General features: G+C 34.6%; 1 protein-coding gene across 1 annotated transcript in view; it reads right to left on the bottom strand.

Annotated features, from left to right (window-relative positions):
* Positions 1 to 23,558, bottom strand: part of LOC130440840 (sodium channel protein Nach-like) — a 33,284-nt gene extending 9,726 nt beyond the window's left edge. The window contains exons 1-7 of the mRNA XM_056774204.1: positions 23,301 to 23,558; positions 22,894 to 23,249; positions 11,934 to 12,111; positions 10,487 to 10,629; positions 8,331 to 8,610; positions 4,740 to 4,923; positions 3,281 to 3,434 (exon numbers count right to left, since the gene is read on the bottom strand). Of these exons, the coding sequence (XP_056630182.1) occupies positions 3,281 to 3,434; positions 4,740 to 4,923; positions 8,331 to 8,610; positions 10,487 to 10,629; positions 11,934 to 12,111; positions 22,894 to 23,249; positions 23,301 to 23,450 (1,445 nt within the window). The 5' untranslated portion in view covers positions 23,451 to 23,558. The remainder of the gene's footprint in view (positions 1 to 3,280; positions 3,435 to 4,739; positions 4,924 to 8,330; positions 8,611 to 10,486; positions 10,630 to 11,933; positions 12,112 to 22,893; positions 23,250 to 23,300) is intronic.
* Positions 23,559 to 23,627: the final 69 nt, after the last annotated feature.

The raw sequence follows: 23,627 nt of genomic DNA, 5'->3' as shown, positions 1-23,627 counted from the left end.
CGATTATTTTTAAAATCTGGCAACGCTGTTTGTATGACACTCGAATTCGCATCTTTCATCAATCTCCAACTTCTCTCAAAGTCTGGCAGCGATGTTTAAATGTGACTTGAAGCCGCAACTTTCCTGAATTTCCGATTATTTTTAAAATCTGGCTACGCTGTTTATATGACACTTGAATTCGCTTCTTTCCTGAATCTTCAACTTATTCCCAAGTCTGGCAACGATGATTAAATGTGACTTGAAGCCGCAACTTTCCTGAATTTCTGATTATTTTTAAAATCTGGCTACGCTGTTTGTATGACACTCGAATTCGCATCTTTCATCAATCTCCAACTTCTCTCAAAGTCTGACAGCGATGTTTAAATGTGACTTGAAGCCGCAACTTTCCTGAATTTCCGATTATTTTTAAAATCTGGCAACGCTGTTTGTAAGACACTCAAATTCGCATCTTTCATCAATCTCCAACTTCTCTCAAAGTCTGGCAGCGATGTTTAAATGTGACTTGAAGCCGCAACTTTCCTGAATTTCCGATTATTTTTAAAATCTGGCTACGCTGTTTGTATGACACTCGAATTCGCATCTTTCATCAATCTCCAACTTCTCTCAAAGTCTGGCAGCGATGTTTAAATGTGACTTGAAGCCGCAACTTCCCTGAATTTCCGATTATTTTTAAAATCTGGCTACGCTGTTTGTATGACACTCGAATTCGCATCTTTCATCAATCTCCAACTTCTCTCAAAGTCTGGCAGCGATGTTTAAATGTGACTTGAAGCCGCAACTTTCCTGAATTTCCGATTATTTTTAAAATCTGGCTACGCTGTTTGTATGACACTCGAATTCGCATCTTTCATCAATCTCCAGCTTCTCTCAAAGTCTGGCAGCGATGTTTAAATGTGACTTGAAGCCGCAACTTTCCTGAATTTCCGATTATTTTTAAAATCTGGCTACGCTGTTTGTATGACACTCGAATTCGCATCTTTCATCAATCTCCAACTTCTCTCAAAGTCTGACAGCGATGTTTAAATGTGACTTGAAGCCGCAACTTTCCTGAATTTCCGATTATTTTTAAAATCTGGCAACGCTGTTTGTATGACACTCGAATTCGCATCTTTCATCAATCTCCAACTTCTCTCAAAGTCTGGCAGCGATGTTTAAATGTGACTTGAAGCCGCAACTTTCCTGAATTTCCGATTATTTTTAAAATCTGGCTACGCTGTTTGTATGACACTCGAATTCGCATCTTTCATCAATCTCCAACTTCTCTCAAAGTCTGACAGCGATGTGTAAATGTGACTTGAAGCCGCAACTTTCCTGAATTTCCGATTATTTTTAAAATCTGGCTACGCTGTTTGTATGACACTTGAATTCGCTTCTTTCCTGAATCTTCAACTTATTCCCAAGTCTGGCAACGATGATTAAATGTGACTTGAAGCCGCAACTTTCCTGAATTTCTGATTATTTTTAAAATCTGGCTACGCTGTTTGTATGACACTCGAATTCGCATCTTTCATCAATCTCCAACTTCTCTCAAAGTCTGACAGCAATGTTTAAATGTGACTTGAAGCCGCAACTTTCCTGAATTTCCGATTATTTTTAAAATCTGGCAACGCTGTTTGTATGACACTCGAATTCGCATCTTTCATCAATCTCCAACTTCTCTCAAAGTCTGGCAGCGATGTTTAAATGTGACTTGAAGCCGCAACTTTCCTGAATTTCCGATTATTTTTAAAATCTGACTACGCTGTTTGTATGACACTCGAATTCGCATCTTTCATCAATCTCCAACTTCTCTCAAAGTCTGGCAGCGATGTTTAAATGTGACTTGAAGCCGCAACTTTCCTGACTTTCCGATTATTTTTAAAATCTGGCTACGCTGTTTGTATGACACTCGAATTCGCATCTTTCATCAATCTCCAACTTCTCTCAAAGTCTGGCAGCGATGTTTAAATGTGACTTGAAGCCGCAACTTTCCTGAATTTCCGATTATTTTTAAAATCTGGCTACGCTGTTTGTATGACACTCGAATTCGCATCTTTCATCAATCTCCAACTTCTCTCAAAGTCTGGCAGCGTTGTTTAAATGTGACTTGAAGCCGCAACTTTCCTGAATTTCCGATTATTTTTAAAATCTGGCTACGCTGTTTGTATGACACTCGAATTCGCATCTTTCATCAATCTCCAGCTTCTCTCAAAGTCTGGCAGCGATGTTTAAATGTGACTTGAAGCCGCAACTTTCCTGAATTTCCGATTATTTTTAAAATCTGGCTACGCTGTTTGTATGACACTTGAATTCGCATCTTTCATCAATCTCCAACTTCTCTCAAAGTCTGGCAACGATGTTTAAATGTGACTTGAAGCCGCAACTTTCCTGAATTTCCGATTATTTTTAAAATCTGGCTACGCTGTTTGTATGACACTCGAATTCGCATCTTTCATCAATCTCCAACTTCTCTCAAAGTCTGACAGCGATGTTTAAATGTGACTTGAAGCCGCAACTTTCCTGAATTTCCGATTATTTTTAAAATCTGGCTACGCTGTTTATATGACACTTGAATTCGCTTCTTTCCTGAATCTTCAACTTATTCCCAAGTCTGGCAACGATGATTAAATGTGACTTGAAGCCGCAACTTTCCTGAATTTCTGATTATTTTTAAAATCTGGCTACGCTGTTTGTATGACACTCGAATTCGCATCTTTCATCAATCTCCAACTTCTCTCAAAGTCTGACAGCGATGTTTAAATGTGACTTGAAGCCGCAACTTTCCTGAATTTCCGATTATTTTTAAAATCTGGCAACGCTGTTTGTATGACACTCGAATTCGCATCTTTCATCAATCTCCAACTTCTCTCAAAGTCTGGCAGCGATGTTTAAATGTGACTTGAAGCCGCAACTTTCCTGAATTTCCGATTATTTTTAAAATCTGGCTACGCTGTTTGTATGACACTCGAATTCGCATCTTTCATCAATCTCCAACTTCTCTCAAAGTCTGGCAGCGATGTTTAAATGTGACTTGAAGTCACAACCTTCCTGAATTTCTGATTATTTTTAAAATCTGGCAACGCTGTTTGAATGACACTCGAATTCGCATCTTTCCTCAATCTTCAACTTCTCTCAAAGTCTGGCAACGATGTACAAATATGACTTGAACTTACAAGTTTTTACAATTTATTTCAAAGTATGGCAACTGAAAATCCCTAATCTCTTCAATATTTTCAAAATCGGATAATTAACTCCCCTAAAATTTTTCCAATGTAGCCAAAAAAAATTATAATAAACTTACAAATTAGTAGCCGTATCCGTTTGATCCACTGACACTTTGTATGTTACATGTTCACAAGAAGGGAGACATTCTGAGCACCGTATTGATTCGTATTTTTCAAATTCTAACGCTCCTAAATTTTCTTCGGCGTAGGGAAAATAATTGTTCCATTTTGCTAGAAGAAAAAGAAATCAAATTCCCAATCAGTTTAGGGACGGATCACATGCGCATTTTCAAAATTGTCGTTCGTGAGTTGATGACTTCTTCCACGTACGACAAGTTTGAAAGTACGCATGCAATCCGCCCCTCAACTGATTCGGAGTTTGACCCGCGACCAAAGATATTGATGTCATTGTTCGAAATAATGACAGATTCCTCAAAAAGACAGAAGCGTGAGACAACTTAAAATAGCCACAAGTGATAAAGCTGCTTTTACGACAAGACCAGAGTCAGCCAGAAGTGGCCAGTGCGTTGAACATGAATCAGTTGCTGTTTCCAGAGTTTACCGTCGTTACCAAGAAACTGGTAACTTTTATTGAAGACGCGGCTTCAGAAGAAAAAGGTACACACCCAAAAGGGTTGACCGATTCATTGTCATTCATTGTCTCATCTCGCTGAGAAATCGGGCCCTAATTGGTGTTCAAATCCAACAAGAGCTCAGAGAAACGCAAAGAGTAGCTGGACAGTCAGAAGCAAACTTTGAGCCAAAAATTGAACCCCAACCCACCAAGCGATTTGCCAGAGAACACTGGCGAACAACGGGACTCGGTTCTTTGATCAAACTAAAGCAGAATATGCCTTCATGGTAGTGAGAGAAGAGAACGAGTTTACAGAAGACCTGGAGAAAGTTCCGCGCTGTGTTCCATAAAAGAAAACGCAGCTTTTAGAGGATATTTCTGGATGGTTTGGGCGGGCATTTCAACGGAAGCAAAAACAGAATTGGTTCTTAATGAAACTGGTGGTGAATTAGCGGCGAACTGATGAATAGAGGAAATTTCAGGAGATCACGTAATTTATCCTAATGCAGGACAATATACTGTACGGCAGTTTATACAGGATGTCGGAATTACTGATACGAATCGGCTACCGCGTAGCCCGGACTTGAATCCTATCGAGCATTTATGGGACAAACTTAAGAGGAAAGTGATAGAAATCCTGTACCAGCCACGAAATCGTAACTTGAAACGACGGTTACTTAAAAATGGGATAGCATCGATCAAGTGAAGAAACTTATTGGTTCTGTGCAAAAGCTATTGGAAACCTAAAAAAACTCAAAAACAACATAGACCACTCATTATAAAGCTAAGACTAATGTCTTTGGAATGCTGAAAATAATGGAAGCTACAGATATTTTGCTAGAGACTTTTGAACGCGAGCGTGGGACTCGATTTTCTTGCTGACGAGTGTATATAAAAATAGTATTTGTTCGATGGAAAGTTTTATTTAATTACTATATTACCCAATACAAAAATTTTCTCACTTTTGTATTTATTCATACACTGTAGATCACTTAGTGTACAATAATTCGAAACGTCCAAAGGTTGCGTGAATGGTTTACATCGACATAGGGATTCTATAGCGTGTAATCTGCATTGTGCAAAACAATCACTTTGTCGATAATTTCCAAATTCTGTTTTCCTCTCTTCGCTACGTATGCAATTCCTCTGAAATTGCAAACAAATATTCAATACCTCGAGTTTCCTTCCAAAACTTTTATTTTTTTATTATGTACAAGGTTTGAGTGTAACCCATTGTTTAAAATTTATCTAAAACTCATTTCTGCCTTTCATTCAGCATCTTTCATTAATAATTGAACGTCTAGGCATTGAATGAATCAAAAGCGATAAATGAATTTATTAGTGAACCAATACAGCGTTGTTGGATTTCGGTATTCGGCATCAATCACTCGTACTCCGATTGAACGAAAAATGAAACTTTAGTCACGCCGGATATCGACCGCTGTTAATATTTTAATGTGACTGTTTGTAAAGTGGTTTTTAAGTGGATTTATCAAAACACGGTGAGGTTTTTGGAGTGTTAAAAATTATGCTTGTCTTTGGAACCACAAGCTCAATGAATATGAAGACAGAAAAATACTGAAAGTGGCTTGGAGATCCGTGCCTGATAACTGAAAACAAAGAAATCGTGGAGTTTTGCCAAAAAGTGAACTCCCACGTTTGCTAATTTGCTGGAATTCGAACTGCAAAAAACGTCATTGAAAGACGTTTACACCACTAGTACACCAACATTAAAAATTACAATGTTCGACGCGCGTTTCGATAACCAAGTTATCTTCAGAGACTGAAGGTAAACAGTTAACCTTCAGTCTTTGAAGACGATAACTTGGTTATCAAAACGCGCGTCGGACAGTGTAATTGTTAGTGTTGGTGTAGTGGTTGCGTAAACAGTATATTCAGTTTCAATAAAATGAGAATGCTGAAGAAGTCAAACACCTCGTGGACAAGTGCTTTCACTATGCATTTAGAAGACACCAGAATGGGTACATCCAGTGGAGTTAGTAGAGCCAAAAAGATTGATGTTCAGCCCGGAAAAAGCGTGATTATCAGAGAGGAAGACGATGACAAAGAGTCAGAATTGAGTAGCGATGTAGAAGGGGACATTGAAAGCGAGGAACTAAATGAGGACATAGAGGATGAAATTGAAGAAGCTGAAATTCAGGAATGTAAAGATCTAGAAAATCAAAATGACGGAAATAAAGATGACGAATCAATTGAAATAAATAAATATGTTTTAGTAGGTTTTCCTACCAATAAAAGACTAAGAAAATTTGTAGGCAGAATTATTGAATCATGAATGATGATTGTAAGAAAAAAATAAAAATTGACTTCGTGCGAAAGAAATTAAATTCTAAACAAATTTATTTCTACTTTCCTGATGTCAGGGATGTCAATGAAGTAACTGCAGATCAAATAATTGAACGTTTGCAGTGCAAAGATATAGGACGCGGTCGATTTGTGTGCGACAAAATAAAAGACATAATCATACTGTCGAATAAGATCAAAAGTTATAATATCTACACATAATTGTTAATCAAATTTAAGTTATTACAACCATATCTCATTTTAATTTGAATTTTTGGCACATTTTATGCCTTTAAGTGTTGTATTGTCAGATTTTTTTTGTTGAATAATGCACTATTTTTTTAAAAAAACTAATTTAACTGATCGGTTTTACTCATACGTATTTCTAAAACTAATTAGCACACAAATTAGGTGCTGATCGGTTTTACCCCTCACTTCGGGGATATATATTTTTATTAGAACAAATCCTGCAACATCTGAATATTGGTTTTTGCATATTCGACTGACAAAGAATCATAAATTTTAAATATTGTTTGTCAGACTTTTAATTTTAAAATTACAACTAAAAATGTTTAAAAAAACTCTGAAAATTGATTGGTTTTACACCACTTTACGGCATCTTCTTTCGTTATGAAGGGAATAACAAATTATTATTAATTAGTTATTAATCAGGATCTTCATCTGTTAATTCTCCTGCTCCAAACACATTTCTCCTTGCAATCCATGGTCGTACACACCAACGTCGACTTTTTCTTTGCCTCTTTTTTTCAAATTCTTCGATGAAATTAGACGAATTATTCCACGGCGCACAACTTCGTTTGACGAGATATTCGAGGAAATGAACGAATAAAGTTCATTTTTTTGTCGTTTTGTGAGTGTCTTGTGAAAAAAAGAAAAACGTAAAGAGAAACGTAAACCGTCTGATATCACCTTTATATGCACTAGAGAACTGTTTCGAAAAAAAAAAACGTTATACGAATACAGAATACGGGGGTTGCTATTCAAGTTTTGACATTTGACAACATTGATGTGAATATGTCAAATCTGACATATTCACATCAATAAGTTTGACATTTTTAATGTTGAACGTACTTAGTACGAATGCTATTTGAGTAAGTCAGTAGTAGGTATTTGTTTGTTATTTACTTAGTTTTGTTATTCTCATTTTCTAACCGGTCACAAAATATTAAACAAAAATTGATTTTACTGATGGAATTTTTGTTAGTGGCAGCCATAATGCAATGGAAAGGGACTTGCATAATATCGAGCGACGTGAAATATTCATCTATGCATTATTTTGACAATGCGTGCAATTTCTTGCACCATGTCAAGCGGCCTTCACAGATACTTGAAATATTCATCTTGATTCTAAGAAGGACTTAAGTCGCGAACATTTTCGTGTGATGATTTTCTATGACTTTCGATTATTAAACCAACAGTACTGTGCATATTAATTCGCTTCGATTTTTGGTGATTAAGCACCATCTCGAGCCACCGCGTTTCGCTGATTTTCCAAATTCAATCGTGGTCGCACTTCGCTACAGGATGAATTTTGTGAAGGTTACCCAAAATCGGCTGTTGAGCCAGAAAACATCGAACTGATATTGCAAGATCGTCATGTGATGTACCGTAGGATTGAGGCATACTTGGACATTAGTTCCACTCGCATACACTCAATGTTGCACAGATTTGCTCGCATTGGATACCGCATAATCTGACAATCGCTCAAAATAAGCTCGTATCGATTGGTGCAAAGAAATGCTGAAAAAGCCTAAACAACAATCGACTGTATGGTTCTTTCAAAACGAGCCAAATCCATCTTCGTAGCAAATGGTCGCCACCGTTCCATTAGAACAACGTGGAACGGTCAATTCTGAATTGTACACCAGCATTTCATTGCCAGAAGTGTTTGGAAAAATCAGGGAAAGCAATCGCAGTAGACAAATCACTTTCCACCTCGACAATGCGAGATCTCACACATCAATTAAAAGAACAATGTTTTTGAAAAGTGGAAACATCGAATTGACGGGTCATCCGTCGTTGTTTGACACCCAATGATTCCTTTTTATTTCCGCAGATAAAAAATTGCGAGGTGAACATTTTTCTAGACATAAAGAAGCGATTGATGCGTTCGATTCACATATTCTGGAGCTACCTCAATCGAAATGGAAAAAAAACTTCGACAATTTGTTTTTGTTACTCATTTTCAAACTTAAGTAGCAACCCTCCATTTTATAAAATCTACGTACCATTCCGGTAGGTAATATTCTAATATCGTCGGTGCCCGATATAACGCTGGCTTCAATACTTATAAATGTTTCTTTGCCAAAATTCGCAATAACTTCCGTTAAATCTCCACTTGATTTATCAGGAAAATCTTTAGGATTGAAAATGTATATCAGGTATCCATTCGTTTCGGTTGTGGTAACAAAGTAATCGTCTGTGTTGTCTTTTAGAGTAAGTTGAAGGCCTTTGTTGACGCCAGCCCCGCGAGCATACAACTTTTTGAAAATTTTTTCTTTCCTATAACTGTAATATGAAAATATTCATCATTTTTTGCCATAATGAAACAAAACGATTATATATCAACTTCAATTCAGTAACTGTTACTTCCAGTTGGTAGAAGAAGGAATTCCCTCTCTAATAATAATAGTTATTACAGATTTCTGTGATTCTGTCATATATATACCCTCTCTCTTCTCGATCATCATGACGATGAAGTTTGTGTTAAGAAAAGTGTTTTTAGTGTCCTTTTTACAATGTTCGTGTGTACTCTTCCGCCACCACCCAGGAAATCTTTTGCATCATCAAAAAGCTGAAAAACAAGTATCCTAGGATACTGTCGAACTCTATAAATACGGTGGGGAGGCGGTATAGAACGCCTTCTATGAACTAATCCTCTTAATTTCCATCATTTCCATCGACTTCCGCCAGAGTACCACAGTATCCTCAGAGACCAGCTGTATAAGTATCTGATGGCTGGTGTGTATGGTTAGAATGACAATGAGGAACGCCTCTGGCAAATTGAAGGTATCGGGGTCTCTAGGCACAATTTTTTCTGTGAAGACCCACTAACGAGAAAACTATTCCATATCTCACTGAAAAATACCGTAAGGAACATCCGAACGAATTCCGGAGGAACTATCTACAATAGGATTATGCAGCACCTCGCCTATGCGAATGATGTTGATATCATGGCACGAGTCAGTTTGGCTCTTTCAGGAGTTCGAGCGAGCAGCTGAAGCAAAAGGGCTCAAAATCAATGAACAGAAAAACGTGTACATGAGAATCTCAAGTAGAACCCCGACCTCCCAAACCAAGTTCCAAGTCAGAAAACACCGCTTGATAACTGAAGATAATGACAAGGCAAGAGTTGCTAGGGGGAACAGATGCTTCTAGGCAGTTCAGAGATCGCTCAAGTTTAGAGGGCTCTCACGAAGGTCAAAGCGCTCATAATTTACAAGACCATAATGCATCTCGTAGTCACATACGAAAGATTTTTGGCCTTGTTTACGAGAACGATGCGTGGAGGATTCGAAGGAATGCTGAGCTGAGACACATTTTGTGACATTAATCCGGGTGGCGCGTCTGAGGTGACTGGGATAGGTGGAGAGGATGTCTTCTGATCGATATCCGCGCATAGCCATATATGGAGTTCCTGAAGGACGGCGACTGAAAGTAAGACAGCGCTTTCGCTGATTGGAGGACGTTGGGACGGGAAAAAGAAGAAGATTAAAATGTTCGTTTTAGAAACTTTACTAGTTAAAATGTAAAAAAAAAAGAATTTTACTTCTTGACAAGACACATATCGTTGTACCAGTATTATTTTGTTTAAAATAAGAAACTCTTAAATGAAGGTTTGAAGTGGTGAAATCGGCAAAGGTGGAGAATAAAAATTAATAGCGAGTAGAGAGGGATAGAAAATGGTGATATACTTTAACTTTAATATTAACTCTATCGATTCTATACAAAAATTGACATTTTGAGTTTAAAGTTGACAGTGAAGATGGCGCTATTAATATATCTATTTTAAAGTATTGGAAAATCTGGACACGAACGGTCGTTAACACGATTGATTGGCCTCAAGCCAAGAAACTAATGACAGCTCCAATAAGAGAAAAAATAATAATGAAATTACAAAAAGAAACGAGTCAAATGACAATGTTTAGGTAAAATACAACGTAAGCAAATGCTAGTCTGGAATATTTTACATTCGCAAGATCACATGTCAGAAAAGACCGACGCTGGGCGCAATCGCGGGCGCCATTAATTCCTTGAAAGGAGAGAATAGAAAGGGACACAGAGTTTTCTCTCTCTCTTCCACATGGGCGCTATAGCTCGTGTTCAGACTTTCGAATACAGGAACTTTATAATTTGAACATGAGAATGAGTGAAGTAAACTTACTTTTTATTTTTAATGGTTGGAATATAATTAAATAAGCAACATTGCCCATCGAACGTGATTCTGGATTGTAATAACTCATCACAGTTGTATTCAATTCCTCCCCAAACACACTTAAGTAACGTTTCATCACACTTTGGTACCAACTAAAATATCGAAGATTTTGTAAAAAATTTATTTTAAACTTAATTTTCTCTTGGAAACAAAAATATACAAGGTGTTCCATTGTAAAAAATGCCGTAGATGTAGAAGTAATTGTTGATAAAAAAAAGTGACTGAAGTAGCCAAGGCGAAATGCTGGAAATTATATCAAGTTTCACCTCCCCGCCAAAGGGGAGTTCAAACTTAATCAGAAATAAATGTCAATGAAGTCAAAATGGCTGAACTTAAAATCGTTGCAAAGGAGTTAGGTTATCAACGATCACATGGCAAATGGTCGAACTAATCGATTTAGATACCTCATATTACCGCTAGAGGGTGTTTGACTGCTTTCTTTTTTCTTTTATAAAAGAAAATGGCGAAAGAAATGAGTGTCAGTGAGTTCAAAATGGCTGAACGGATGTTGTCAAACTTGGAATCGTTGAAAAAGGGTTAGATTATCTCCCAAACTAATTGATACAAATAAATTATAGCCAGATGACGATTTTTTGCATTGTACTTTCTTTTAAAGGAAAATTGTGTGGATAATTCGATTATTTTCAGAAAAAAATGTCAGTAAATTCAAAATGGTTGAACGGATGTTGTCAAACTTGGAATCGTTGAAAAGAGGTTAGGTTATTAAGGATTGTTCGAATTAATTGATTTAGATATCATATCGGTAGAGGGCGTTTTGAGACACTAAAAATAAAACTGATTTGTTCAAAGAAAAATGCCGAAATATGATATTTATTACATAAAAATATAAGGCCCGAAGAAGCTAGTTACAACCTAACAATTTAGATATTCAGTTCCTAACCTAAAATATAAAGTTAAATAATTCTAAATATCAAATAATGTCGTATCTTTGGGAATATTTTCAGTATGATTACAATTGTTACTGTTAAATTATTTAAATTATATTTAGAACGTAATTTAACATTTTTTTTTTGGCGGACATTTTAGAAGCTTAAAAATAATTTACAGTACTTTCCCTATTAAGGTGTAGACGAACACAACAGTGAAATTGGATGAACACTGATTTTATTGACAGTAGTTTTTTATATATGACACAAGGTTAGATAACCTGAAAAAAACTGAAGCAATAAAAAAGACAGTACAAACTGCGCAGGCACGGTATCATCTTTTTACTGTTCTAGTTTCACGATGACACTGTTTTCACCATGAAAGTCACAACATCCCCCTTGACTACTTTATTTATAAATCTTTTAACACAATTTTTTATAACGCTATACATGTTTTTATTATATATTTTTGAGATTCTCTGTATATATAATTTGTTTGTTAACGATACCTTTATAACTTCTCCAATGATTTCAGTAGTTGTTAGGTTGAGATAATCGTCTAAATACTTTTGAAAACTCAAATGTCTATCTCTGTCACTTAAATTATAATCGTATAAATCTGCGAACAATTTGATATTTTCCAAAATTTCAGATTCAGAATACATTTTCTGATACTGATGAGTATTTCTGAAAAAAAAATTGATCAAATGATGTAGCTTTTGTTATAATACGTATTGAAGAAGAATCTCTAAACAAACGATTTCCTTCAAAAGAACGTGTAATGCTCGATGAAATATATGAGAAAAATCCTTCCAATTCTTCTGTGGCAAGTACAACAAAATATTAAATCGACCTTTTTTTAATGAAATAAAGACGAAATCATCAAAAGATTCATTTTTTAAACGAGAACAAGGGCATTTCGTGTTATACGAGAGTTGCTACTTAATTTTTGACATTTGACAACACTGAAGTGAGTATGTCAAAACTGACATTGACTTTTTTAATGGTGAACGTACTCAGAAAATGTTGTCATATTAGTGTTAATTGAATTGTCCAAAATCGGCTCTTATGACAGAAATAGTTATTTTCCTAACAAGTGCGGAAAGTGATACTTTCCCGCACGCGACTGCAGTTGTCCCGAAAGACGCGGAGCGGAGTTCGGGCAAGCGGTCAAGTGCGGGAAAGACACTTTACGCATGAGTTAGGAACATTAATTTTTCTACGACCGTATATACAAAAGAGTATACCAACCCATTTTTCTAAAATTATTTTATTCCAACAAACATAATAATATACAAAACTTTAACTAAAAACTACTAATTATTATAAATATTAATATTGAAAACACAATTTGTTGTATTCTGTAGACTATTAAGAATTGCCGGTCCAGTAGAGTTATTTGGTTTTAACTGGAAGATAGATGATGTCGATGAGGATGGCATCGGTTGCAGGTCGCATAAAGATGACGATGACGGCAACGGTTTTAAGTCATTTGGCAGGTAACAACTCGGAATTAGTTTCATTTGCAGCCTTCAAAATGGCTTCGGACAAGTTCTTCGTCGGATGAATCCATTAATATTATTGTATCGGATTCGGTTTAATGTGGTTTAATTTAGAAGAAGATTGTACTTATTCGGTCACTTCCAAAACATTTTGAACAGCTTGGACGTTTAGTAGCAATTACATGGTTATATAAAAAATATCTGTATTATTTTATATTTTCAAAAAATGCTACAAAAAGCTAGAAAAGGTTTAAATTTTATTTGGTGGACTATTTCGCAAACATCTATTTACCTGTAGTAACAATAGTTATAATCTCAGAAGTAAAAAACTATCGAATAAGGTCAAAATTTGCATAATTTTACTTTCCCGCACTAGTGCGGGAAAGCGACACTTTCAAAACTAAAATGCGTCCGGGAAAGTGGGTCGTAAAAAAAGATTTGTTCGCATTGGATATTAGTCAAAAAGCTCTTGTTGATTGAGGTAAAAATACGTCTAGAAGATCGTGACAGGCGACGAAACATGGATCCCGAATGAGCTGAATGAGCAAAAATCGACTATATGGATCTTTGAAGACGAGTCAAATCCAACAAAAACTGTACGCGGTCGAACCACTTCGAAGTAAATGGTCACCTGTTTTTTCAAAATAACTGGACACATCGCCACCTTTCCATTAGAGCAACGTGGAAGGGTAAATTCTGAATGGTACACCAGCAAACAAAAACGTTTTTGAATAGTGAAAACATCGAATTGATAAGTAATCCGCCGTTTGGCACTCAATTATTTCTTCTTATTGCCGTAGATCAGAAAAAATTGCGAACCAACATTTTTTATACCTGAAAAAGCGGTTGATGCGTTCAAATGACATGTTTTGAAGGTACCTCAATCTAAATAGAAAAAATGCTTCGACAATTGGTTCAAATGTATGCCAAAGTGTGTTGATCTTAATGGAGAATATTTCCAAAACATTAAAATCATATCTAATTTTAAATATTTGTTGTTATTTGTCTATCTAAAAACTTAAGTAGCAGCCCTCAGTCAGCTAATTAATCGTATTAGAAATAAAATTTTTCAATTATTAAATCATTGAAATTTTCACGAAATATATAATTTAATCTCACAATCCATTAAATTTGGGTAAATACTTTCAATCCTTCAGCAGTAGAAATTGTAGTCCACAAATCTTTCATATTAAAGAAAAAAGTTTAATTCTGGCAACACTGTGAAAAGAGTAATGAAATACCAAGATGGCGATTAAAAAATGAGGTTAAGTCACTGGCGCAATCAAATATTAATTTTGATTATTACGTCTTCAAATATTTCCACGTTGAAAAACGACAACTTTTTGTTGAAATTAAATTTTTTTTTACCCCATTAAAAAAAGGGTCTTTTGAAATAATTTTTTTGGTTAAAAATAAGTATCACTTGAGATATTACCTAAATAAGTTATCTGCAAGGATTTTAGCTTTACGTTTGCTAATTTTATTAACGCTGCAAACTGCTACACCCGGAAAACTTATCTTCTGAACAGGTATTTGATCACTATCTTCAGTTACCAAGACAGGATCGATAAGAAAATCTTTCCATAAATGTTTTAGCAAAAAGCTTGTTATTAACATAATAACCAAGCCCAAAACTATCCAAAATACTCTAAAAATGAAATATTTATAATCATAATAATCGACTAAAAAGAGAATAGAGATAGGATATTATTTTATGACAGTACGACTTAACGTCATACTCTGTGTCAACTTAACCCAAAATTTTTTAATAATAAACAATGAAACACTTTTTGACAATCAATATACCTGAAAGGTGCAAAGTAATATTAACAGACCATGTTAAAGAAGGCTGTAGATAACTAAAATGATTTTTCAGCAAAAAATCGTCTTCTACATTCATCGACTTTTTCTAAGTCTCGGTATACGGTCAATAAATTTTTTGATAGTGTCTTGTTATACAGGGTGTTCCGGGACTTAATGCAAAAAATTCGGGAGTGAATGAATGACGTGAAAATAATGAACGATCCCTCGTTTCTGAGTTATAGGTCTTCAACGTTGCAAAATCAGAATTTACTAAATTATACATTCGAACATTTTGATTTTAATGAATGATTACGTATGTCCAAGTAGTATTAAGGCAATTTTCGGCTCATGTCTAATTTACAGGCACAATCTAAATATAGCAAAAATGAATTTTTCAATCGATTTTTCAACAAAAAGTTACTCTTTGTTTAACTCGATAAAATTTATGGTTTTAGATATGTAGATTTTTAGATCGTTGTACTTGCAAAGGAAAAAGTTCGCCACAAAGAGACATTCTGAAGAAAATTATCATAAATTGTAATTATTGAAAATTTTTTGTCGCAGCATTATTTTAACGTCATTTACTCAATCCCGAATTTTCTGCATTAAGTTCCGGAACACATTTTTTCTCGCGAGAACCATAATTATTACGGACGTTCCCATTAAGTTCTTTCCACAAAAGTTCAATGGAATTGAGATCCGGGCTCTGATGGGGCCAAACCCTGTTTATTAACACAGCAAAGCCGAAGGAACGGCATTTTGTTTTAAAATTCCGTCATTTTTGATCAAATCGCCAGTTCCATTGCTAGAAAAGCAACCCTGGACAATAATTGAGCTACCACCATGCTGTTTTGTTGAGACTATACAGTCTGGCATCATCTTTTTTTGGGCCTTGCTTCGACCGCAAATGCTTCGTTTTCAACCAAACAGCTCAAAATTGGATTCAACGATCCCAAGAACTTTTAAAGATCTTCTTTAATTCGAACACGATGCGCAAGGATCCACTGCATCCGTTTTTTTTCTTGTTTTGTGACCTTAGTAAAGGTTCGAACGGCGACACGACCATATACAGCAGGTTGTCGACCAAGAGCTAAGCTAAGGTAACTAATCTAACGGGAGCTAAGGTAGAAATACTCAACCCAGAAAATTTTATTACCTTATTTCGTGAATTAGACGAAGAATATTTCCAGTATTTCAAGATCACAGTTTTATGAGCTGCTGTCAAAGATCGCTTCGAATATTATTAAACAAGACACTAATTATGAACTTGATTAAAGGTGAATAACATTGTCAGTTTGTTCCTAGGGTATTGAATGGGAACAATCAACTTTGCTCAGTTAAAAACGGAGCTAGTGCACAACTAACCCATCTTGACATAGTTCACTTAGTTTAGCTCTATTAGTTCCTGGTCGACACAACTACGCGTACAAAATATGCACAGCTACGTGAGCTAAGCTAAACTAACTTAGATTAGCTCTTGGTCGACACCCCGCTTAAAACTTCGCATATCTCATCAGCCGTGGACCTAGTTTATATGGCAGATCTGCTATCTGAGCAGATTTAGATTATGTGTTCCCATAGCGTTGATTGAGTATCGCGCGTCTACATTCCATCACAGCGATACCTCGGCTTGAAAGACTGTCTCCCAAGCGAAAAATATTCGCTTATTATGAGGTGTCCTCCGCAAAAGCCTGCTCCGGCCAAGCCATTCCTCTTAAAGCCTTCTGTGTATCAGATGGCTCCATTATTCAGTATGGCGGGCTTGGAGTCACTGATCCACTGCTCCCGCTCAGTGATATGTGCCTCTAAACCCTTATTAATAAGTCGCTATCCATCGAAATGAATGAGCATTCACCTATGGCTGGCGTCCATATTTTTGCATGGCCAGTTGATTCAGCCTGCAGTTCTTTGTGGATGCGCAGCCTGTGAATTCTACAGGTGGTGTTTAAAGCACGATTTTCAAGCACTAATTATTTATCTGTGGTTTGTGGGGCAAAAGAAAAACGCAACTGTGTTTGACGCTCGATTGGGAGCTGAAATTGTGCAATTCTGCAACTATTCTGTAGTCGTAGTTAAGATCGAATGAATTTTTCGAAACACATATACCAATACGTCAAGCTTTGAGTTATTCAATTTTATTATGAAATACACTAACCTTTCAAATGAAGATGTTTTGTCGTTGATGATTCTGGTGCACCAAGGAATATTTGTATTGCAACAAAAAAAAGTGAGAATCGATTTTAAATTTCGTCGTTTTTGTTTCTTATACATTTTTATATAAATAAATTTATTTGAACGCAATAAGAATGATATTATTTTTTGATAATACCGATGCTATTTCGTGGAAACAACTAGGTCACTCCAGGTAATTAATTATTAAAGAATTCATGACGGGAAGCGTGAATTATATTCATAAATAAATCAAATGTCAATGTAAATTTTACGAACACACAAAATTTATTATATCGAATTAAAAAACATGGGAGGATTTTTTTATTTGTTTCGAATTTTTTTAATACAAAGTGGACCACAGAAAATAGTCCACCCTAGAGATTAGCTCAAACGTCATAGTTAGATACATTATTCACGTACGTTATAAATAACAGATAACTCAATAAGTCGTGTTTGTCAACACACATTTTTTGTCAAATATCGATTTTATTCATCAATGTAATATCCTTCAAGAGCAATACAATCATTCCAACGCTTCTCTAACTTCTCGATGAAGTGCTTGTAGAAGGATTTGTCTTTTGCCTTAAAACAGGTTTTAGCTTCATCATTTGAGCTGAATTTCTTACCGGTTAGTATTTTTTTGAGATCAGTGAATAGCCAGTAGTTACTGGAGGTCAGATCTGGACTATCCAGTGGATAAGGAAACAATTCGATCAATTGAACCATCGACTTGTGAATCGAGGCATTGTCTTAGTGAAACAGTGGCTAATTCTTCGACATATGAGGCCATTTTTTCTTGTTTTTCGCATTAAAACGATCCAACAACTTTATATAGTATTCGCTATTTTGGAGATAGTTGATGAACAATATTCCATCCGCATCCCAAAATACTGAAGCCATAACCTTCCCAGCTGACTGTTGTGCCTTTGAACGTGGTTCACCGGCTGCAATCCACTTAGATGATGATCGTTTTGATTCCGGAGCAAACTGATGAATCCATTGTCGCATATCGACGTTAAAAATCTGATTTATCACGTGCAAACATGGCCAAACACTGCTCTGATTCATCAGCTCGTTATTATTGATCGACTGAGTAAACGCGGTACTCATTGTGGTCACTGTGTTTGTTTGACAATGGCAGTACCATCTGTGTATCAGTCACACGATTTTTTATTTATGTAATATATTACTACCTACCTAGAAAACGCCTACGAGATGAATCAAAATAGAAAGCATGATCAACTGCATGTCTCAGAAATGAAGAACATTAGTATCCCACTCTCTATCTTATTCTGATTAGATTGCAAAGACGTCGAAGTTTCAAATGGCGTAAACGGAAAAGAAGGAGAATAACAAATTTTGATTTCAATAACGAGTAGAAAGTGCTTCTTGTCTCTCTACCTATAACACAACTTCAGTGACATGTCGCTCTTAATCTTGTAATAAAAGGCTTTATTGTCAAATATGAATCGATCCCTAAGGGACACACCCTGCTCGGTTCCAAACTCGCATCCTACCTCTAAGCTTCGTATTATACCAGCCCATTGGGCCCATATTTCTTTATTGTCATGTAAAATTGGTACCTTAAAGCAAATACGGATTGCTCGGGCTTTAAATTATTCGTCAAAAACCTTGATAATCTGAGATACAGTTTTTTCTTCTGTCTTGGCAGGACTTACTGAATCAAATATAAATTTGTACACCTCTTCAAAAAGATTATCGTTTTCGTTACTTTCCTTGCCGACTTATCCCAGTTTTTTTCCTTCCTCCAAGTTACCGTATCATTTTTTTTGGTTTGACAATTTCTTTTTTTTTTCATAAGGTTAACCGAAAGCTTCATAGAAATTGTATGATTTTTTATTCTTTTTCGTATTTCGCATCAACCATGTTGGTTATTAGCGATGGATCTGGTAATATAATTACATCTTATAGGCATTATGTACGTCGCAATTCTTTCCTAGCAGGATTTTCATGTCATTTGAGAAATTACATTGTTGTCTAGCAACACTTAACAAAATTACGGGCACAGATTTTCGACTTGCGACTTGAAGTTCAAAAATATTTTCAATCGCGAATAACTAGAAAACTACGAGGAATTCGAAAGAAAGTGCTAGAGCAAAAAATGAACAGCACAAAATTCTGTATAGATTAGCCTTCAAGCATTTTTTCCTAACCTCAAAATTTTCACCGTAAAATGGGTTCATCTAATAAAAACCATTTTGAATTGCGGATAACTCGAAAACGACGTAGAACTCCAAAAAGTGCCGGTGCTTAAACTGTAAAGTACAATATGAGTACCCACATTTTTGCGAAAGAGAAACTATTAAGAAGTCTGTGAATATTGATATAATAATCAACAACAATCAACATTTGAAACTAAGAAGTAATTCATGTTTGTTATATTCATGAAAATATTCATAATAACACGAACGACAAATCTCTCGTTTGATTTGAATCAAGTGCTTATGTGGTTAATGTACCTCTTCATCTCGCAAGATTTTCGAAATTTTCCTAAGTCGAAAATTATGCCAGCTTATCCGAGTAGAAAGTAAAGATCTTAATCATCATCATACATTTTGATTTTTTGAAAACGAAGTAGTTTTCCAAGAGTTAGAACAGTTTCCATGTGCGCTTGGAACGTAAATTGGCTTAAATTCGCACTAGTAGGAATTCTCGAGCGGATGCTTCGAATTTCGATGTTGAGGGAGATTTACTCAGAAATAGTGGCTCCAACGAAAAAATGACTTTAGACTTTTTTTGTAGACAATTTTGTGCTCAATATTTTTTGGGCAATTTTTTCGAATAAGGGAATAACGGAAAGTTTTGGGTGAATAAATAACAAAATATTTCAAATAGTTTAATTTTAATAAAATAATTATAACGTGGAAGGTCGATTTGTATGTATTTTCATATGAACAGTTAAATGGTAATTTCTCCTGAAGGTTTTTCCGCAACTGATACATAGATACGGTTTATGTCCTGTATGTATCAATTGGTGTTGCTTGAAATTCTTAGGATCATAGAATGATTTATCGCAAGTGTTACAAATTAGAGGTTTCTCGCCTACAAGTTACGAAATTCATCATTTTCAATAATACCTTTCAAGTTACTTAACATTAGAATGTGAAACTTGAAAAAAAGTAACTGAAACGTGTTTTTGTATACTTTTAAACAAAAAATTGGAATTTGGCTGAATTTTAGATTATCGACCATCGAATTGGATGTTAATATTTTTACAGCAAATAGTCCACGAGGCAAGGAGTCAATATACAAAATTTTGAAATGAGGATATAAATAAATAGATTGTGAGAAATTAATTTTTGAAAATGTGTTTTTCGACTTTATGTGAAACTCGTTTAAGACATCATTTTGTATTGTTTTATGCATGGCGTGTCCAATGTTGCTATTAATAATTCAGGGATCGGGTTATGTTATTTTTTTATTGTATTATAACCTAAATATAACAAATTATAAAAATTATAGTCTTATTGAAATTTACGTAAGAATACTGTTGAGGTTACGGTGCAATAATTCAATTTGGTTAGGTTAGATTAGAGATCTGTCCAACTGTTTTAAAATACTAAAAAAGCTATAGTAGCAAACTGACGAACCAGAACAAGTACAAACTTGTTCCTACGATTAACAACACACGAAAGTATGAGATGTACCAGTTGAAATAGATGCAAAAAAATTGGGTCTCGATATTTTTTATGACACCCCGTATGTATACCGTCTAATGTCAAACTAATATTTCAAAGGTAGATTTGACTACAGCATTTGAAAAATGTGAAACTAAATTGGTTGAAAAGTTTTCCACCTGAAAATTAAAATGACAAAACTTTTCAACCAAATTTGGGTATTGGTGACTTTAATCACAAGCATACGAGGATCGTTTGAAAAATGTTACGCCTTAACATAAAAATGTCAAAACTTTTTAACTGAATTTAATAAATTTCAGCCATTTTATGAAAAAATTATGTGGCACTAAAATGAACTCGAATATAAAAATTCTAGAAAGATTTCTGTCAAAAGTACATAGCAATCTTGTAAAACCCAAAAAGTTAGGTTAGCACTAAAGAAGACGCACACTAACTAAGTGAAAGAGATTAGGTCGAAATATCAATAAACTGTACTGTTAATAGTCTGAAGATCACAATTAACAATCAACAACTGCTACTACACAAAATCACGCTGAAACGCATCTGGAATTATGGTATACAATTATGTGGCACTAAAATGAACTCGAATATAACAATTCTAGAAAAATTCCAGTCAAAAGTACTCAGAAATCATGTAAAACCCAAAAAGTTAGGTTAGGTTAGTTTTAACATAAAGATGGCACAAATTTTCAACTGAATTTAATGAATTTCAGACATTTTATAAGAAAATTTTTGTCCTACAACCATTCTAGTAAGTCCTTGTGAGTTATAGACCGACGACCAGCACTAAAGAAGACGCATACTAACTAAGTGAAAGAAATTGGGTCGAAATATCAATAAACTGTACTGTTAATAGTCTGAAGATCCCAATTAACAATCAACAACTGCTACTACACAAAATCACGCTGAAACGCATCTGGAATTATGGTATACAATTATGTGGCACTCCAATGAACTCGAATATAACAATTCTAGAAAAATTTCAGTCAAAAGTTCTCAGAAATCTTGTAAAACTCAAGTCAATATCCCACTTCTACCTCTTTGAAAATCATTCCATTGGGCAATTTTTCTACAAGTTAATTTTAAATTGCTATCAACCATTTGTTTATTGTAAATTTCACATATTGCAAATAAATAAGGTTTTTAATAAAAGAAACATTCCGGGTCACCTCGTATATGCAAATAATTATCTATTACCCTTACCTGTATGTTTTCTATGATGAATATTGCGATAAGAAGAAGACGAAAACAATTTGGGACAGTAGTTACATTGATACTGTTTAACATTCAAATGCGTTTTCAAATGTTTATTCATTCCAGTAGATTGAGTAAAGGATTTATGGCAAAATTTACAAGAATACAGTTTCTCACCGGAGTGGATCCTTGAATGTGATGATAATAAACTATTAGATACAAATCTAAAATTATACAAATCCTATACAAATTAAAAAATTACACTGCTCAATATAAGATTGACTCCTAGTTATATTCATGGAATGGTTAAAAGAATTTATTTATGAGTTTTTGTTTCATATTCAACTTAACCTAATGTGAGAAAGAGAAAGGTTCATTGAATTTTTTGCGAATGAAATTGTTCATGCAGGGTGAAGAATATTTTAGGTTTGGTCCTGATATAGGAAAAATTTTCCTCTGTTAGGCTGGCATTGTGATGTGGACTGAAATGAAAGGAGCACAAAAAGGGAGCGAATAAACAAACAGCTTTTCGCAGAGTGAGATGAGATTTTTTTTCTTTATTTAAGTGAGCAGTACAGTTGTTCATTTGGCTGGTGAACTGGTTCACCAGGTTAAAGGAAAACCTACAACACCGACGATTATTATATAAATTTTGATAACATACCTTTTATTACAAACTTTACAAACATATGGTTTCTCTCCGTTATGGCTTCTTATATGTATCGTTAATGTGGATGATTGTTTAAAAAATTTTCCACAAGTAGAGCACAAATGAGATTTTTTTTCTACAGATTTAATATTGTTTTTTACATGAGTATATTCTTTGTGCATTTGCATATGTAACGATAGCGTCCCAGATTGTGTGAAAGATCGATGGCATATTGGACATGAATGTGGTTTTAATCCACTGTGAGCCGTCATGTGTCGTTTTACACTCGAATACCTCAAAGATTGATATTTTTTATATAATTTTAATCAAAAGTGAATCACTACATCATAATAACACAACAGAAAACATAATTTTGTCCTTAATACAAGCAAATATTAAATACATACTCATTTACTTCAGAAAAATACTATAAACTTCAGTGAATTTTCATTTAACCATTATTTAAATATTTAATTCAAAATAAACTTACCTGCTAAAAATTTTTCCACAAACTTTACAAGTTAGTTTTTTTATGTCTACATGTTCGTTCTTATGCTTTTCTAATTCCTCTAAAGTCATAAAAGTTTTATTACAAATTGTACATCGATGTTTGGGCTCATATGTTGAACTATTAGTATCTTCATAATTACTAAACGCAGGAGAAAGTTTATTTTCTGCATCGTTATTCAAATCATTTTCCGAATTTGATAAATATCGATAATTGTCTAAATCACTCTCTATTTTTTTTATAGAATTATAACACTTCTGTTTGAATAAAAACGACTGTTCAAGTTGTTGAACACATAATTTACAAATAAAATGAGGAACGTTATCTTTCCTTGAAAGCTAGAAATTCATTATCAAATAAATTTATATTAATTCAAATGTTGTAGGTACCTGCAATGAAGTAAATTTTTCTAAAATATCGATTATGTATTCTTTGTTGTCTTCAATACTAATTTTATCAAATATAGAACACATTTCATTGTAGGAAAGCAAACATGTTCGACATATATTAGATTTGGTAAGTAATAACTCATTTTCCATTACAGGTTTCGTAAGTAAAAATTTTAAAACTGGCTTTTCAGTAACAGACTGATATAAAATTAATTTTAATAAAATCTATTGTTTATTCCATATAAATCGAAATCACTCGAACATAGAATCGATCTAATTTTTTGAAAAGCTATTGATATTTTCCAATTTTCTTATGAAAACTTTTAG

The sequence above is a fragment of the Diorhabda sublineata genome, chromosome 2 (genome assembly GCF_026230105.1).
Source record: "Diorhabda sublineata isolate icDioSubl1.1 chromosome 2, icDioSubl1.1, whole genome shotgun sequence".
Lineage (NCBI taxonomy): Eukaryota > Metazoa > Arthropoda > Insecta > Coleoptera > Chrysomelidae > Diorhabda > Diorhabda sublineata.
The sequence above is the reverse complement of the archived record's forward strand: the minus strand, read 5'-3'. Positions and strand labels throughout refer to the sequence as shown.